The following is an 18,400-nucleotide window of genomic DNA, read 5'->3' on the forward strand; positions in this document are numbered from 1 at the left end:
CTATTAGTAGGCTAGTATAGAAGCCTAGTAGGCCTATAATTTCTAGTCTTTTACCTTTTAGTAATTACTATAATATTACTATACCTTTATTTACTTTAGTAATATACTATCTAGTAAAATATTTTTACTTTAGTAAAGGCCTTACTTATTATAATATCTTTATTTAAGTTAGTTTATTAAGAAGGATTTTTTAAGGGTATTAGTACTTACTTAGTTATATATCTTTTTAGTATAACTAGGTTTTTTAATAACTAAGAGGTTTATAAGTTAGTATAAGATAATAAATATCTATAGCTTTTATATAAAGCTATATATATAGGTCTAGATACTCTCTTGTGTTCTTAATAATTCTTTTTACTATCTAGAGTTTAATCTTATCTAGAATAAATTAACTATATTACTACTATCTAGTTTAAACCCTTTTTACTAGTTTATTATCTATAGAATAGCCTATTACTATTAAATTCTATAAATATAAAGTATATATATTATTATAAAGGCTCTATAGTAAAGAATAGGTAACTTTATAATTTAGATTCTACTAAAGCTATATATATATACACTATATATTAGTAATTTAGCCTAGTTATACTAGCCTTAGTATACTGTTTTTATAAGCTAATTCTTATTAAAGTAAAGGGTATCTTTACTATATCCTAGTAAAAAAAAATTTTAAAGGTGTAGATTAAGGTAGTTATACTACTACTTAATATAGCCTTTTACTAGCTATTATAGATCTAATAGGAGAAGTAAGGCTATAATAGGTAATATAAAGTAATATAGTGTAAAGGTAAAGTATAATAGTAGAGTAGTAAAATAAGGTAATAATAATAAAAGCTAAATAAATAACATAGGACAAGAGCTAGGTATTAGTGTAAGTTGTCTATTAAGGTTGCCCTTCCTTATAAGAGGAAATAGGCAATAGGATATATACCCCTAGGTATATGCCTAGACATATGCTAACAGGGTAATCCTACGTCCTACCTGTCTATCTACTATATAAGGCACTTGTCCTATAACAAATAGCCTATAGACCTTAGGCTACTAGTCTAGTACCTTAAACAGAATAAAGAAGCCTAGAGGGCCTAGGGCAGCTAGAGGCTTATTAGGCTAAATTATTACGTTATTATACTACTCTAGGATATAGTTATCTAGGTAAACAATAGTAAGGTCCTCTAGTAAGACCTTTATATAAATAGTACTATATATAGAGGTATCTAAATTAGAAGATATTATAATTTTAATAGTAATTTTAATAATAATGTTAGTAATAATATTAAAATTAGTAGTAGTTGCTAACAAAATAATATTCTAAAACAATATATTGTTATATATATCTAAAAGTGAGGGGTAAAAGTGGGGGTGGGTCTACCCAGGGGTTAGTGGGGTCCGTTCGCAACTAAAGGGATATTTTGGCCATCTCCATCATGCATGCTAAGTATGCAAGGCAAGGTAAGGCAAGTCAAGGCAAGGCAAGGGCAGTACGTACCGCTCACATAAGACATCAGGGCTTTGGGTATCATTCATTTTGCTTTATTTTCATTTTCCCTCTCCTCCTCTTCCGCAAGCCCGTGGATATATAGTACACTAAGTCGATTGCCAAGAGACTAAGACACTGGGGGGTTGGCTGGTTGGTTGATGGGTTGACTCTCTCGTGTTTATTCGTGTTTGTTCAACCGTCTTTGCCCATGTCGTGTTGCTGGTTAATCATTTAAAGAGGGCAGCTTCTTCCTTGCGGATTTGCACCGCTTCGACGGTTTCACCTGCTTCCTCTTCCCCTTTCTGGCTCTCCCTCTCTTTGACCTATTCGGGTTTCGCTGACTCCGTGTGATACGCCAAGATAGAGACACGTCTTGAGCCTCCGTCTCGATCCAACTCGGTACATCAATACCCGACACCGCGTACAACACGTTCCGTCGAGGCACCCGACACGGGTTGCTCGCCATAACACCGTCCAGCTTCGTTTTCGTCCCTCCAGCTTTGGTTTGTCTTCATTGGCCTTCCTGTCGCGCCCGATTACTGTTTTCCGAGACAGTCATAGAAGGCTGTTTCCCTCTTGGTATCAGCTGTTTTGGGTGCCCGTAGCCATTCCACAGCCCACCGCCCTTCTCAAACCATAAACACCACTTGTGGGAGGTTTTGCTTATCATCCGGCCGACATTCGGTGACATTCCGTGTTTCGAGACGCAGCCTTTTCTCCGGAAATCAACTGGAGCCGTCTGCAAAACCACTCATAGCCCAACATGTCGACCTCTGAGAAAGATGTCAAGGCGGGCGTAGCTGTCGACCCTTCTATTGAGGTCGAATACGCGAGCGACCCCGATAGAAGCGGGTTTGACCAGGCCGCCACAAAGAGACTTGTTCGAAAGATCGATTGGACTCTGATTCCATTCCTTGCCTTGTTGTATTTGCTGTCCTTCTTGGACCGCACCAACATCGGTAATGCTAGACTGGCTGGTATCGAGGCGGATCTCGGCATGAGGGGCCTTGACTACAACGTGGCTCTGTCTGTATTTTTCCCCTGGTATGTCGCCGCTGAGATACCCTCCAACTTGGCCATGAAGCGCTTCCGCCCTTCTATCTGGATCCCTTCCATCATGATCGCTTGGGGCGTCTGCTGCACCCTTATGGGTGTTGTTCATAACTTCCCGGGTTTGTTGGCCGCTCGCATGGCTCTCGGCCTCGCCGAGGGTGGTTTGTTCCCGGGTATCACCTACTAGTGAGTGCTCCTTGTCCGGGACCATCTCTCTCGCCAATCACCGTCATCTGACCCTCATGTCTCCAGCATCACCATGTGGTACCGACGCCACGAATGTGGTCTTCGCATGGCCATCTTCTTCTCTGCTGCCACTGCTGCCGGTGCTTTTGGAGGTCTTCTTGCTCGAGGCATAGTCGAGATGGACGGAGTCGGAGGTAGACCCGGTTGGGCGTGGATCTTCATACTAGAGGGAATCATCACTTTCGCTGTCGGTAAGCTAGGGGGAAGCCCAGACCCGAATCAGCCTCTGGTGATGACACAAAACTAACCATGGACCTCCATTTCCACACAGCTATCGCCGCCTTCTTCATAATGAACGACTACCCCGCCACTGCCAAGTTCCTAACCGTTGCCGAGAAGGAGGAGGTCACTCGTCGCCTGGAACAGGACCGGTCTGCCCTTGCCGATGAGTTTAGCATGGCCTACTTCAAGGATGCCATGAAGGACTGGAAGATTTGGGTGCACATGGTGAGTCTAGACCCCTGCCAGTACGTTCCACATCGAGAGGGGATACTGACGACACTGTAGTTCATCACCATCGGAGTCTACACCCCGCTGTACTCCTACTCCCTCTTCCTCCCAACCATTGTTAGCGGACTCGGATACACCAACGAGACGGCCCAGCTGATGACCGTACCCCCGTACATTGTGGCCTGCGTATGCTGCATTGGCGGCGGTTGGCTGGCTGATCGTCACCGACAGCGTGGTATCTACATGATATTCTTCTGCCTTGTAGGGTATGTCATCCCCCGCGCCCCTAGATGACAGAGCATCTGCGGCTAACCGGTTTCTTCAGTATGGCTGGCTTCGTCATGCTACTCTCTTCCGAGAGCAACGGGGTCAAATATGCCGGTTGCTTCTTCGCTGCCTCCGGTATCTACCCCAACGTCCCCCAGGGAGTCGCGTGGAACGGCAACAACATTGGAGGCTCGGTCAAGCGAGGCGTTGGTATCGCTATGCACGTCGGTAAGTCGACTTCAGTACCGATCTTGTTGCTTTGTGGGTTTCAACCGCTTACACAGTTGCAGGTTTCGGCAACCTTGGTGGTGCCATCGCCGGTTTCCTCTATCAGGCAAAGGACAAGCCCCACTACTACCCCGGCCATGGCACGCTCTTGTCGACGTTGACCATGTCCATGTGTCTTTCAATCTTCATGACTATCTACCTGCGCCGCGAGAATGCTCGCCGGGATCGCGAGTACAAAGACCCTGCTCAGTACACGGCCGAGGAGAAGGCCGCTGAGCGTCACAAGGGCGACAACGCCACCTTTTTCCGATACACAGTCTAGTGGATCCAAGGTGTTTGGAACATTTGCAGCGTGTTTATTTGATTGGTTTCTTGACCATAAGAAAGAAGGGACACAGCTGGTAACCAAGGCTGCAATTTAAACTACTTTGACGTTTCCCTGCGACCGGTCGTGAAGGTTGCGTGTTATCACTCATGTTGACAGAAAGCCAATAATCTGACAGGTTAATCCAGTTCTCAGCAGACCACAAATGCCTGTTTTCCACTATAGAGTTTCCCGATGAGTGAGTGGAGGCCCCCTCGCTGTTGGCTCCGCCACCAGGTGGGATCATCTGAGGACCTAACGGACGTTCGCCTGGGTCTTGGCTTTCACATACTCCCCGCGTGGAACGTGGGGAAACGTGGGATGGACCGAAGAGGCGGTGGTCAGAATGGCGTCACACCTATTAACTCTACCTATAGTCCGGCCCCAGGATCTGGGGGCTCCCCGCTTGGTTCTATCCATGTACATAGTAGATGTCTACCATCCACGTGACGTTTCAAATGGCAGTGAACCATGCAAGTGTTTATCTGGCAATATCCTAGCTAGAACTCGGCATGGGGCAAACCAGGCGTTTCCTTGTCTTCGGTCCGGGGAAGGGAGACGCAGGGATGCGGCATGCTGCCACTGCACATGATATGGAGTGCTTTGGAGATACTATCGTCGCTCTAATGACACGTCCGATGCTGGCCTCTTGCGTGTAAATGCATGGCCAATGGATTTCCAGTTGATGAAGTCCGCTGATATGGAAACGGCGCAACCTGGAAAATAATTGAGTCTACAGTTAAAGTCGACAAAAAGTACACTGCAGGACTTGAATCGGTTGCGGGAATCACGCAGAGGGTCGGGTCCGGTTTGAATGAAGCTTGGGTTAACAGGACTGAGGAAGACTGTCCGGTCCTCATCGGTGCTTATTGTAGCGGTACAAAATGATAACTCTATGAGAGTTACTTGTCCTTTATGTTCGATGCATCAGAAATTCCAAGCATTCTGGTTTCAGTAATTCCTCAATTGTATAGGTTCTTGGCCAACAGCTTGCCGAATATTCGGTGACGCTTGACCTTTACTGCGATGCAGAGGCACTCATTGAAACCATCTAGCGCCTGATCGTGGCCTTGGCAGCAGAGAGCGGTTGGATGGCCATAGTATAGCATGCTGTCCGTGTCTGCCATCTTGCTCCTCACACATGCCTATATGTTCTTCGGACCGTTCATGGCATCTTGGTACAATTACATGGTGTCTTTTTGCACCGTACCTTCGGTTGCCAACCACGTCGCTTTTCTTTTACAGAAGAACTCCAACTTCGGTGTCCACAAGTTGTCGCCCTCGACGCCTTGAGCGTCATTCATGGTCCCTGAAGTAACAGCCACTTTGTCCGAAGTCTCATGGGTAGCAACGAAGAGCGAGGAGCCGCATAACCTGCAAAAAGAACGGGCCAGCGTCCCGCCGGAATCGGCGGTCTGGGACTTGTACACCGAGACGTTGGAGCCGGGGTCTTGCACAGTTAGGTTCTGACCGACGAAGAGGTTAGCATGAGCCTTCGTCTGCTGAGTTTGGTTCCAGGAGTCCAAAGGAACGTACCTTTCTATCGATTAAGCTGTTGGCCCCGAATGATGAGCCGGTGAACTTGCGGCAGCTGTTGCAGTGACATAGTACCGTGAGGCCATACCCCTCTCCGATGGTGTACTTGACTGCGCCGCAAAGGCAGCTTCCGTCGATTAAAGAAGGTATGGGGTCGGGGATATCGACGTTGTTTGAAGTACTCATGACGATGCCGCCGCTGGTGATGATGGAAGATGAAGGTGTTGGGCGTCGCGATGCGGGGGCACAACATTTATAGGAACGAAGTCGTCGAGACAATCGGATACGTCAACGAGGAGAGGTCAGGATGTTGAACGAAATAGCCAACTGCGTAGCCTGGGTGTATATTCTCGAAACCTTTCTCGAAACTTCTCGAAACAACGCTGCACGATATCCATCTTTGCTCGGTCGACGCAGGTAAGCACTAAGCCCTCGGGCCGACCCCAAATGTAGTGACCAGGTGCCGATCAACCAATTCTTACAGTAGTAGTAGTAGTAGTAGTAGTAGTAGTAGTAGTAGCAGTAGTAATATTTAACGCCGGGAGGTCCAAGCTAGTGGGCTAATTCTTACAGGACTGGCGCAGCGATGATCGATGAGCGAGAGTGAAGGGCAAAATTGATGAATGCATCAATCCGAAGTACGAAAACCCAAGTTTAAAGGATAACCCAATCGCGCACGCAAAGTCGGTAGATAGATGATCGGAATCAACTTCACTCTTCCATTACACTGTACTATTCCATAATTGAATTGGCGCATGCCATGTCTCAGCCGTGTCTGAATCACAGGCATGTCAGTGGTCATAGGACGGATCTAGGCAGCCCGTCCTTTCAGATCGGTTTGGATAAAGCCAGCAGTGTAAGAACATTTGATTTCCACCTTGTGCCGAGAAGCATTCTCAAACATCATGGCCGCAGAGTCGTCGAAGCCCCCGTCGAAGCGGCGGATGAGAGTCCAAAAGTCGTGCACCGAGTGCCAGAGACGGAAGCAGAAGGTAAGCAACGAAGAAAGCCCCCCCGTGACCGCATCCATATAGATCACCTGGTCACTGGCGGATACGGGCTAAGGAGGCCGCAGTGCATTATCCGGCAGTCAGACGCGCCATGCGTAAACTGCTCGAGGCGCTTCCCGCCTGTGGAGTGTACCATCATTCAGGCCGACTCTTATAACCCTAGGCCAGTGTACGAGGACCGGGTTCTGACTTTTGACTTGTCCTCGCTGTCAAGAGGATCGGGAAAGCAGCCAGAGGTTGCATTCCATGACCTTTATTCGAAAGCTTTACTACCGTTCATGTCCACGACCCTACCAGGGGCCCTGGCTGTGCGAAACCACCAGAGAGCAAGGGCCAGATTACAAGATGCTGGTGTTGATGGCCTCGGAGGATCAAGAACGCACTTCTCCAGTCGCCTTGAAGATGAAGCTGAGGCCTTGGCCAAGGCGAAGGCGAAGGCCCATACCAATCTCTTCCTCGATGGGAATGGCGACCCGATGGCATTTTATCACAGCAGTCCCGCTACCATTGGTGGCATACTCACGGAGGTGACGACTCTCCATGGGATGCCGCTTCCTGAAAGCTCCAGAACAGCAGAGCTTCTTCACTTTTGTAAGCGAGGCGGTGGTCGCTCCGAGAAGCGACTCAGTCTGACTCTCCAACGTAGATATCGAGGTCGTCGCACCCAACTTGGTGTCCATTGACGGGCAGAGCCAGCCGCCAATCTTTCTCACAGATGTTTTACCGTGGATGCTGCAGTCCCCTCTGTTCCCTAACATCGGCATTTTGATGTCGTCGACGACCCAGTCACTTGAGCAGGGAGTGGAAATCTCCAAGAACCCAGAATCCCTCGCTCTCAAAGCCCGGGTGTTGTCCATCATAGCGGATTACATGGAGCGCCCGTTCGACGCCATCGCGATTGAGATGGTCCGGTCCATCGTGAATCTTGTGGTTATGGAGGTAAGGCACTAGCTTATGGCTGGTTCGTCGTCAACATCGCATTGACGCCCTTTACAGTGGTTCTGGGGCGCCGACGAAAGTATGTTTGCCCACATGAGAGGCATCAAGCGCATGATCGAGCTCCGGAAAGGCATGCGTGGTCTGGGGGACGTTGTGGGCGAGTCCATCATGATTCTGTAAGCGCGGGTCGACGCTCGGAGTTGACAGTCGACTTACCATAAACTTGCCAGCACCGACTATGAGATTGCGTGCGCCTTCGAGACGGATCTCTACTGGCTGGAGAGCGATCCGGTCCGAGACGAGGAAATTCCGGTCCCGACGACGTGGCCTGACTGCTACGACAGCCCACTGCTGGCGTCCTCATCTCGATTCGAGAGCATCGCTGGGAAGCTTGGGTTGTGCGCGCCGGCTGCCAAGATTCTGGACGATGTACGGTTCCTCACGGTTTCCGTCACTTCAGCATCGGCCTCGGCGAGCTGCAAATCGAAAATTCGCACCACCGCATCCTGGCTACGTAGTAGACTGCGCGATAGGGGCAGCTTCGAACGCCTGGCGATCTCGTCGGAATAGGAATGGATTCTCGAGACTATCCGGATTGCTGCCCTGATCTACAGCTGGTCCATCGAGTCGATGCGTCAGATATCGCGGTTTGATGACGACGAGACGCTCGAGGCTGCGTAACAGGCGCTGACGAGCGTAAGCATGACAACGTGGAAGCGGATCCCGGGGGTTTTCCTCTGGATCATGCTGGTGGCGGTCCCGAACGCGGCACCGGACGCCAAGGGGAGGTTCGTTAGGAGGAAGATGGCCGTCACGGGGCTGGCGATCGGGTTCGAGGACTTCGTGCTCGGGATATCGTATCTCAAAGCCTTCTGGGGCGTTCAACAGTGGATCGCCAGGGAGGGCGACACGGGGGTGCAGAGGCTGGAGGACAAGTGGTCTTCTGGTCTTGGCCGGGAGGCTCGGTCGAGTCACAAGAACCACGACAACATCAGACACTCGTAGGCTTGCGCGTTGTGTGCCTCATAGGGAGCCACAGGAAAGTCGGAGAAGGACCTTGCGGCGTCACGCCTGCATCACTCTACGACTGGACTTACTATGTATTGCCTGGACTTTGTTCTCCGGGTATCTATTCCCTCGGGTGGTTGGCTGAAGCTTCGTCGACGTGGAGAAGTGATGAGCATCTCGGATTGCCCAAATGGGGATACCGGTGGACCGTGTTCGCATGCGCGAAGTAACTCTGCACTCTATATATCCGTACTCCGCATTCTCGCCCCCTTCTCACCTCTGCCCCGGTCCCGGCCCCCGGGGAAGAGGGACCATGCGTTTCCCCACCTCGATGTTGGCCCTGTTGGTCTGGACTTCTGGGGGCGGAAGTTTGTTTAGGTTCTGGACCCTCGGGCACACAGAGACGCAGCAGCAAGGGTTGCGATTAACAATACATAGTGCAGTGTTACTGCAGCTCTTGGACCCAACCCTCCGCTTGTCCCGATAATGCATATCCGACCCAACGGTGAGATTAGTCTGGGTTAGTGTAGAGTAATAAACGGGTCCTTACATCGCCCCTTTCTTTCAGACACGATGCCCAGCGAATCACGTTTCCGTTTCGAAAACTCCATACCTAGCTTTCGGTAAACCAACCGATTTTCCGCACCACGGCACCGGTCATGTTTCCGCCGCGCGACCATCAGGCTAAACACCCGTCGTGGGCCACTCACCGACCGCTCTCCCGGAGCCTTTGGAAGAACGGGAGACACGCGAAACATGGGCATCTCAGATCCTGCATCCCGCGTGACCTGTCGCGGACAGCCCTCGGCCCATGTTCTTGAATGTTCTAGCTTCCCGATTTAGTGCGCCGAGCCACACGCAACCCCGGGACACCGACGCGGCCGCATGTTGCGCGTTGCACGTTGCATGTTGCATCGGAAAAAGCTCCTATGGACGCCAATGGGGTTTTCTAAGAAAAGATGAGGCGAGGGTTGGAGGACCTTTGCCGCAGACCAGCCGGACACGAACGAGCCCGACATCTCGTCACCAGTCCACATCCGGGAACCGGCAGTGATACATCGGCGCCCAACTACCAAATCGAGACAGATTGAACCAAGCCCTTGACGCGGCACCGTACCAGGTGATCAGCCCAATCATCAACCACCCCTTGTCGCAACGGCGCTAGCAACTGATGCTGCGGATGCGTGGCAGGCACTGCCGTGAAGCTTGGGGTGCCGGTGCTGCAATTGGCATATGGCACCGGACGAGGAAGAGGATGAAGAGGGGATGAGGGGGGAAGGGAGGGATGGAAGGCGGAATTGCGGGTGCGGGGAAGCTCTACCCGGCAGAGCTCGAGTCGATGAGATATAAGAATCAGTCCACGATGCTCTCTGCTCCCGACAAACTCTTCATTACTCCTCACCCATCTTCACTCATCTCAGCAACAACCCGGCTCTCCCAAACAACATCCGCCTCCCGGCCACACGCCTTTGGACCGATACCATTCCGCCCTATCCATACCTGGGGATTAACCACCTTCGTCATCGACCTCTCACCATCGAAGCCACACATATACTGGACTTGGAGAATATCCTTTCCTGACAGTCTCCATTCCCGCTCTCTCTCTCTCTCTCTCTCTCTCTCTCTCTCCATCTCTATCTCGCACGCGCATCCGGATTTCTTTGAAACCGCAAAAAATGTCACGGTACTTGACCCGTCTTCGGCCACTCCATCTAGGACCTCAATTGACCCAAGGGAAACTATCCAGACTCGCAGTGCAGCCCATGGCCGCCCCCGTGGCTCCCATTGTCCCACACCAGCCCGAAGCCTTCCACCCGAACCCCAAGCCTCTCGCACCTCACATGACAGCGCCGGCCCTCCCCCGTGTTCTCCCAGAGTTCAGCCTCCAGGGCAAGGTCATCGTCGTCTCCGGCGGTGCGCGAGGGCTCGGTCTCACACAAGCTGAAGCTCTCCTGGAAGCCGGCGCCATAGGTACTAGCCAAACCCTCCTCTCCGCATGAGCTACCTGAAGCCACGTCATCCCAAATCGCTCCCCAAGAATAAGGCTGACAGCAACGCACTAGTCCATGCAATCGACCGTCTCCCTCAGCCTGACCCGGACTTTGAGAAGGTTGCCCTCCGGGCCAGCGCCGAGCTTGCGACTTCGTTGACATACCACCAAGTCGACGTACGTGACGTTCCGGCCCTTAACGAAATCGTTGAGGGAATCGCCAACAAGCATGGCCGTGTGGACGGCCTCATTGCCGCCGCCGGCATTCAACAAGAGACGCCCGCGCTCGAGTACAAGGCTGAGGATGTCGACAAGATGATGGGCGTCAACGTCACCGGCGCCTTCATGACGGCGCAGGCGGTCGCGCGGCAGATGGTGAGGCTCAACACCACCGGCAGCATCGTCTTGATTGCCAGCATGAGTGGCACGGTTGCCAACAGGGGTTTGATTTGCCCGTGAGTGCCTCACTTCCCAGCTCGTCTAGCCAAAAAGGGGGGGGGATGAGAAGAACGAAGAAACAAAAAAAAGAAAAGACGAAAAAAAGGCTAATTACATATCTTTGCAGTGCATACAACGCTTCCAAGGCGGCGGTCCTGCAACTCGCACGCAACCTGGCGGCCGAATGGGGCGCCCACGGCATCCGCGTCAACACCATCTCGCCCGGCTATATCGTCACCGCCATGGTCGAGGCGCTCTTCGAGACGTACCCGGAGCGCAAGGTCGAGTGGCCGAAGCACAACATGCTCGGAAGGCTCAGTCTGCCTGAAGAGTACCGCGGCGCCGCCGTGTTCCTGCTGAGCGACGCCAGCAGCTTCATGACGGGTAGCGACTTGCGCATCGACGGCGGGCACTGCGCGTGGTGAACGGTGGGAGGGAAAAAAGAGCGAGCGTCGGCGTTACTTGATTGGTCGTTATGCACACAGACTTTACGGGGTCTGACGGGTTGCGCTTTGGTAGAGCAGTACACCTATAATACACTACATTTTTTTTCGCCTTCTTACATCTCGAACATTAAAGGGCATTCGTGTCCGGCGCTGAAACCCTAGGCTGGGGATGTGATGCCTGGTCGTCCTAGCCTGGCCACGACACCCTTCTTCAAGTTTAGCCTCTCCTCGATCTCTGCAGGCGAATAGCCCTTGTCTCGCATCAGGTGCATCTGCACGATTGTTTTGAGGTCCAGGAACTCTCTTCCCTCGCTGCTACTCCGGCCCAAGCCGTCGAACTCGTCATCGGCCTGCTTCTGGAACCGACTCCTCGCTTCCAGCGTGCCCAACGTCGCGTTCCGCGACGATGAGGGGAACAGGGGGCCGGGGTTCTGGATCAAGTCCGCGTGAGGGCTCGGGCCGGCGGTAGAAGTAGGGGAGAAGGTCGGGTTTGGCTGGACGATGCCCATCTGTTGGAGACGAGAGGAGAATTCGGCCGTGACGCTGTCTGGGTTGACGGAGTCGGCGGCGATGTCTGGGCGGGGGCTGACGATTAGAGAACAGCACACACGGGAAGAAATACAGCCGGGGATCGACTGACCATCTGTCTTGAGCGTCGCCGCCTTTGCCTGCGGCCGGGCCTGCGCGGGCTGTGACGGGGTGGGAGCCGGAGCTGCTCTCCCAGCGGCGGAGATGGGTGGCACGGCGCCGGGCGCGCGGGTCGGAAACTTGCGTGCGGCGCCTTGCGCAGCCTTTGACGAGGAGGATCCCATGGTGTTGATTATGGTCAATCGCGTTGTGGGATTGGCGTAAATGAGAAACTGGGCGTTGTAGACCGCGACGAGAAAGATGAACTACGACCGGGGGGGAGCTCGAGAGGTTACCCCTTATCGATAAGACTACATTATTTTTCCGGGATGACGCATCCATGATTCTTAGGTAGGCTAGATACCTACGGTAGGTATCCGTATATCTAGGTACGTAAGGTACGTACCGCCCTCACTGCGAAATACAGGGTACATTCACTGGGCGAACCCCCTGATTGGGCGGTTAAAAATGTCGACTTTCTCCGCTGGGAATCCTTTTTTCTTTCGAGTCTTCAATGATATATTCCACTTTGATACACTCACTCCCCAACGAACCTCCTCTACAATATGAGTCGAGCAACGCCGTCTAGCCGATGGCTTCGACGTGGTCGGTCACCAGGCACGTCCACTCATCAGTGCCGTAGTAAATCGTATTGCCGTCGTTGTGCGTCTGCCCGGTGCTGACGATGTCGCCCAGTTGCCAAAAGGCATCGCCAGCCATGCCAGGGGTCGCCACCGAGGTAAGCTGCCATGGTCTCTCCAGCTCGCAGTGGTTGGCAGGTGTGCCGTCTGGATTGCCATATTCGATCAGCTCCGTTATCTCGCATGGTGCCTGTTGATGAGGACGATAGGTGAGAACTCACATTCTTCAAAGAAGCAGGGCTTGTTCGCAGCAACGCATGCCTTGGCATGGTCCGTCACCCACTTGTTGCCGGCATCATAGCCAACCCCCCCTTATCTGTGCATCAGTTACTGTTCTCCTGGCTAGCGGTGGGGAGCCCTACATGAATTGGGGTAGAAGTGGAAGGTTCCAAAGTCCCTGGAGGGAGACGCAAAGCACGTCAGTGTCACAAAGCCTTGTATGCGGGATCAAAAGTCGGGGTCTCACAAGGTTGAAATGTTGAGCAGCTCCAGCCAATCAGTGCCTTCTCCGTACTGATAGGGATACGTTGTGTCGCCCGGGAGCCCCATGCCCTCGTCGCCGAGCGTTACCAGGTGGTTGGGGTCCAAAGACTTGACGTATTCCGATGTCGACTTGGCCCAGTTGTAGATGACAGAGGTATCGCAGCCCTGGCAGCGGGGCTCGTTGGCCAGCTCCCATGCAAAGATGGCGCTGGAGTTCTTGTACCGGCCGACAACAGCGCTGATGTACTTGCGGTACTGCGTTTGGGCCGCCGTGTTGGTGTACCATCCATTGTGATCACCACCGAAAGCGCTGGTGTATGCCTTGATCCCGCCGTAATCGTCCCTGGATACGGTTAGACATGGTTTCGTCCGACAAGCGTTTGACTGAGAATCACCAGTTGTTGACAAAGTTGATGATGAGCTTGATGCCGTTGTTCTCGGCTGATGCTACAACGGTGTCGAGGCGGCCAAGACCGTTGGCGCCTGTGTTGATGGTCGAGCCCGAGGCCGTCAGGTGCTGAAACCCTTGAAATCGTTGGATTAAAGTCATCGGTGCGGAAAGTCCCCAGACTTACAATTGTCATACTGCGGGACGGTATTGACATCGTTGAAACCCCAAATGCGGAGAATCTTGAGACCTGATGTCTTGAGGTGACCGAGAACAAGGTCAACATCAGAGGCGTTGGTCAGGAAGCTACACCAGTAGCAGTTGGTGCCGGGGTAGTACTTCGCTACGCCATCAATGGTGAATTTGGTGCCGCTGACCGAGGGAAAGCCGGTGCTAGGGGGAAGTGCTGCCGAAATGGTCCGGGAGGATGTGGCTTGGACGGAAGAGGCCGACGCGGAGCGGGTAGAGGTCGTAAGGGAGCTTGACACGGCCGTTGTCACGGCGGCACCTGTGTCTTCTTAGTATAAGGAACATGAGGTGTCGATGGTGGACATACCGGGAAGGCACTGCGAGTGCCAAGGATTGTTGTAAGTGCAAACCGAGCCAGCCACGCAGGTCGTAGGCCCAGGCCACCCTTGGCCACCACATTGTCCCCACAATGGCGCCTGTGCAGACGCAGCGGCCGCAAAGGCAAGGATACTAGAAGTCGCAACTTTCATCTTGGGTTTTGCGATCTTGTGCTGAGAGGATGAATCATCTCAACATCATGGTACATACAGGTGGGATGATGGCTGTTTTGTACTCCGACCAGACTCCGCTTCCCAATGTCGTCTTGGGTGGGACAGCCTTGCTCAGATTCCATCAATGACATCTCACGGCGTCGCGCTTCCCCATGGCGTGGCTGACAGTCTGGATACTTGGATCGGCTAGCTGGGGTCGCTATACCGTCGAAAGGGTGGTATCCGGGAAGGGGCATGCGGAGGCAGCAGGACCACGAGCACGGCGCAGGTAAGAAGTTAAGATCTAGTGATGGGTGCGCAGGTGGTCCAGTGGGAGGGGGCAGCGTAGTTTCTATATTGTATTGTATTGTATTGTATTGTATTGTATTATATTGTATATTGTATATGGGATCTAGTCTATTCCTGATGGGATTTTTGGGCATTAGAAGCAGCTGTGATCTACGGTCGCAAAGCCTGCTGACACACCATTTTGCGGTTGTGTTGTTGTGTCATGCAAGCCGTTGACCGAATGAAGCCTCTACCAGCAGCCGCCACATCAATATTTAGCGACCAAGACGGGCAGTAAACAACGAGAATGATGTTAGTGACAGGGCACTTCCTGGCCAAATGGTCAACAAACTCGGCTGGCTTTCGCGGTGTAATTTCCGCATCGAGGTCTAGGGGCTGTGACGACGGAGCATGACTCGCCGCATGCCGCATTCGAACACGGTTACCACCAACGCCGCCAACGGATAACAGCCGCAATAGGTAGGCTACCTAGGTATGCCCTGCCGCTTTCATGAGCTCAGACAAACCATAGCATATCGTATCTCTCAATTTCGAGATCAGTTGAAAATACAGGCCATTAGGGATGGGATAATTACTAGACCCAGTCAACATCTTTGCTCTTCTCTCTTTGTCTCTCTTTTCTCTAGAATAGTGATCATGCCGCGATCGAAGGAGACAAGAGTAGAGAGAGAGCTGAGGGGAAACTGAAAGATGGAGAAAGTGGAACCAGGAAAGAAAGACATTTGCACTGTTTCTAGAAGTAAGGCATGCCTCAGTAGTTCGCGACACACGTCGCCTACATTACCAAAAGTGGAGCCAAGCAAGACCGGAAGCCATAGTAAGATTCTGAAGGTTTCTGCGCTGTCGAATGCCGAATGTTGGCAACTCTGACCAGCCTTGACCAGGCCTTCAGGTACTGTACAGGGCACCTCAATACCTACCTACGATGTATATAGTAGGTCGTCAGGGCGGGCCATGATGACATAAGCCGACAGCCAATGACGTGACTTACATTGCACAGCCTCAGGGGCTTGGTCTGGTAATTATCCATCGGACCATCGCCATCCATCTGGTGCTTGTTACCATCATTTTTATTTTTATTTTGCGCTCAACTCTTTCTCATGAATTTTCCACCCACGCGGAGACGTGTTTAACACCCCCCGAGGCCCCTCTTGATTGGCCGTGTATTCATTCTTCGAACGCATCATTCTCGATCAACCCTACGCAGGATTCAAGCGTCCCAACCATCGACATGTCCCGCTTCTCCCATCTCGACACGGACGAGGAACGGCTCCCGCACGGCATGCGCCGCGTGGGCTACGACGCCGACACACAGGTTTACACGTACCAAGATACCGATGGGAGCTACTGGGAGGGCGCTCCAGGCCAGCAATACGGACAGCTGACGCAGGTATCCGGCGCGACGTCCGGGCCGGCTGAGGATGCCGAATATGACCCCTTCATCCCGAACTCCGACAGCGGCGCTGGCAGCCGACAGCAACAACTGTGGGCCGAGAAAAAGTCGTGGAGGCAAGAGATGAGGCCGCTCCTCAACTTCTTTGTCATCATCGGGCTGTTCCTGCTCGTGTTGACTTGGTGGCTGTACCGCACGCCCAGCGAAACCGAAGTTGCGCCCGAGTGCGGACAGCAGGCTGCGCCGTACAAAATAGAGCATGGAAACACGTGCTGGGCCATCGCGACGGGGCAGAAGATTAGCGTTGAGGAGCTAGTCAAGGCGAATGAGGGACTGGACTGTAACAGATTGCAGGTCGGGAGCTTCGTATGTGTACCCACCGCTAGGGTAGCGGCATGAGGATGTAAATACGGGGGCGTGTATGGCGCGATAACGAGTGCTGCTGCTGCTGCTGCTGCTGCTGTTGTTGTTCTTGTTGTTGTTATTATTGTCGTTATTGTTGTTGTTACTGTGGTTGTTGGATACCCTGAAGAAACAGTGCAAGTTCGTTTCGTATTGCATGTTGCCTTGTGTGTTTGTGTATGTGTGCGGGTAGCAGGTTTAAAACGGCCAGGCTCGAGCATCTGGAAGCAGATAGATACCCTTCAGATAAGCGAGGGCGACTGAAGTGCCGCTGATGAATTACCCTGCGAGCCCTTTAGCTGCGAAGATACATTGTTGACCTGTGAACCATGATGAGAGGGAGAGACCGAATCGATATTGCCAAGCCCCCAATGACAGAAGCGACATATCGAGTGGGAGGAACGTTAGATTGTAGGGCCTGGCAAGGCGTCATATCATGCCTTCATTACCCACCCACTTACCTACCTACCTACCTACCTAGAGGATAGATATATCCTCCATGTGAGAGCCTTGAAAAACAACTACTGGCACCGTGATGCACTTGATGAACATGGTCAACGGAGCTTTCGGTAGACTCTGGGGCTGCCACGCCGCTTGACCCTATTCGGCAATGAGGGCTTCGGTACGGATACTTGGGTACGTTACATGATCGGATGTACCAGATCGTACCCGGACCCACCACCGGGTACCTTGCACCATGTACCGCCCCCCCCCCAAAAGGACAGACATTTTCTGCCGCGCCCCTTTGAATAATTAGGGTCGCTCGATGCTGAGCGGCGGTGGTGAGTGGAAACATGATAGTCGCGTGCCTGGCCGACTCATAATCCAGCATGGTGAATGTTCGTCATGAATCCGGATACTGCAGTCACCGAACCGGGGTGTACAAGGCAGCCCGACCCTGTCTTGCTAGGCATTCTTGCTGCAAAGTCATCAAGACATTGATTGACAGCGCAGACAGGTCGGGCGTCAGCTACCTCGCTGAGTAGGTACATACATGACAGTCGCTGGGAGTGGTGGTTGTCGACCTGTGCCCTTGGCGATGTGCTGGTGCCGGGGCGGGAGGGGCGGGTAGGTATCGTGTCCATGAGGGGCAGTACCCAGGTACTTAGTGTTCCTGTGCGTGCGGGCGCCGGCGGGCGAGCTCTAGCGTTGGTTTTCCCCGGAATCACAGCGTCTGGGGAAGTGGGTTTCAGTGCGGGTCCCCCGCGAATCACCCCACACGCTGCTGCAAGTCCAGTCCCCCCTCCCTCTCAGCGAGCATCGTCCCTGCTCACCTCGACACACCGACACGTACAAGTACCATGTGGTTTCGACTCACATCGCCACCAAATGGCAACATGCTAGCTTCCGGCCTGTGTGCCTTCTATGCAAACACCGTCTCTCGACTTGAACGAGAGGCATAAGCATGGCATGACCCTGATGGCTCGCGTGGGGTGGCCTCATGTCCCCCTCCCCCTTCGCTCTCAGCAGAGGTACTTTGCGTGTGTGTTGTAACATTGGTTTTGGGGAAACACGCAACAGCCAGTTCGGGTTCGGGGATACCCTCATCATTCTCTGTCTTGCCTGCTTACTTTTGCTCCTAGACAGCCTGATACATAAGACCATATTTGTTTCTGTGCTTCACATGTGGTATATGTTCTCACAAGATTCGTCGTTGCTCTAGGTAATGTCTTTACGTTGAACCCCTGATCGGTGCTAGACCTGCCCATTCTTGCGTCACACATCTGCCCACCCTTCCACGTCGTAGCGTTGCACCGGGCGCTTGGTCTCCCACCCATCCTCCCTCCGCCTCTTATGTCTCTTGTCTTGCTTCCCCCCCCAAGATTCACTATTGCTTTCGCGTGCGAGTTGCGTGTGTTTGTATGGCTCCTCTTGGTCTGACCTTCCTCGGCCCCCCTCCCCCGTGCCTTAGGTACATCCCCCCCCCCCTCCCCTCTCTCGTCTCCAATCCCTTTCCAGCCAAATCGCCCTCCTGGATATGGG

General features: G+C 52.6%; 7 protein-coding genes across 7 annotated transcripts; 4 read left to right on the forward strand and 3 right to left on the reverse strand.

Moving 5' to 3' along the window:
* The first annotated feature begins 1,942 nt into the window (after positions 1-1,942).
* On the forward strand, positions 1,943-4,165 carry LY79DRAFT_273230 (major facilitator superfamily transporter). The gene is made up of 6 exons (XM_060552039.1): positions 1,943-2,719; positions 2,786-2,970; positions 3,051-3,226; positions 3,287-3,495; positions 3,555-3,724; positions 3,787-4,165. The coding sequence occupies exons 1-6, from the start codon at positions 2,244-2,246 to the stop codon at positions 4,044-4,046; spliced, it is 1,476 nt and encodes a 491-aa protein (XP_060412236.1). The 5' UTR covers positions 1,943-2,243; the 3' UTR covers positions 4,047-4,165.
* A 1,107-nt stretch (positions 4,166-5,272) lies between these two features.
* On the reverse strand, positions 5,273-5,810 carry LY79DRAFT_519186 (glutathione-dependent formaldehyde-activating enzyme; the record flags this gene model as incomplete). Its single annotated transcript, XM_060555111.1, has 2 exons — positions 5,273-5,587; positions 5,625-5,810. The coding sequence occupies 2 exons, from the start codon at positions 5,808-5,810 to the stop codon at positions 5,273-5,275; spliced, it is 501 nt and encodes a 166-aa protein (XP_060412237.1).
* A 719-nt stretch (positions 5,811-6,529) lies between these two features.
* On the forward strand, positions 6,530-8,578 carry LY79DRAFT_591587 (uncharacterized protein; the record flags this gene model as incomplete). Its single annotated transcript, XM_060561298.1, is given in 7 exon segments — positions 6,530-6,616; positions 6,700-7,225; positions 7,281-7,573; positions 7,631-7,749; positions 7,804-8,133; positions 8,188-8,250; positions 8,269-8,578. The coding sequence occupies 7 exon segments, from the start codon at positions 6,530-6,532 to the stop codon at positions 8,576-8,578; spliced, it is 1,728 nt and encodes a 575-aa protein (XP_060412238.1).
* A 1,368-nt stretch (positions 8,579-9,946) lies between these two features.
* LY79DRAFT_273315 (short-chain dehydrogenase) lies at positions 9,947-11,524 on the forward strand. The gene is made up of 3 exons (XM_060552040.1): positions 9,947-10,552; positions 10,645-11,026; positions 11,137-11,524. The coding sequence occupies exons 1-3, from the start codon at positions 10,258-10,260 to the stop codon at positions 11,432-11,434; spliced, it is 975 nt and encodes a 324-aa protein (XP_060412239.1). The 5' UTR covers positions 9,947-10,257; the 3' UTR covers positions 11,435-11,524.
* Positions 11,525-11,613: 89 nt separating this feature from the next.
* On the reverse strand, positions 11,614-12,267 carry LY79DRAFT_519108 (uncharacterized protein; the record flags this gene model as incomplete). The annotated part of the gene is made up of 2 exons (XM_060555101.1): positions 11,614-12,029; positions 12,096-12,267. 2 exons carry the CDS (start codon positions 12,265-12,267, stop codon positions 11,614-11,616), a joined length of 588 nt encoding a protein of 195 aa, XP_060412240.1.
* Positions 12,268-12,421: 154 nt separating this feature from the next.
* On the reverse strand, positions 12,422-14,669 carry LY79DRAFT_559034 (fungal cellulose binding domain-containing protein). The gene is made up of 7 exons (XM_060558221.1): positions 14,151-14,669; positions 13,782-14,102; positions 13,602-13,731; positions 13,190-13,549; positions 13,086-13,120; positions 12,945-13,034; positions 12,422-12,870 (listed from the first exon to the last, which is right to left on the reverse strand). Exons 1-7 carry the CDS (start codon positions 14,311-14,313, stop codon positions 12,668-12,670), a joined length of 1,302 nt encoding a protein of 433 aa, XP_060412241.1. The 5' UTR covers positions 14,314-14,669; the 3' UTR covers positions 12,422-12,667.
* Positions 14,670-15,853: 1,184 nt separating this feature from the next.
* On the forward strand, positions 15,854-16,414 carry LY79DRAFT_671153 (LysM domain-containing protein; the record flags this gene model as incomplete). Its single annotated transcript, XM_060563877.1, has 1 exon — positions 15,854-16,414. The coding sequence occupies one exon, from the start codon at positions 15,854-15,856 to the stop codon at positions 16,412-16,414; it is 561 nt and encodes a 186-aa protein (XP_060412242.1).
* Between the last annotated feature and the right edge of the window lie 1,986 nt (positions 16,415-18,400).

The sequence above is a fragment of the Colletotrichum navitas genome (assembly GCF_030913465.1).
Source record: "Colletotrichum navitas strain CBS 125086 chromosome Unknown LY79scaffold_46, whole genome shotgun sequence".
Classification (NCBI taxonomy): Eukaryota; Fungi; Ascomycota; class Sordariomycetes; order Glomerellales; family Glomerellaceae; genus Colletotrichum; species Colletotrichum navitas.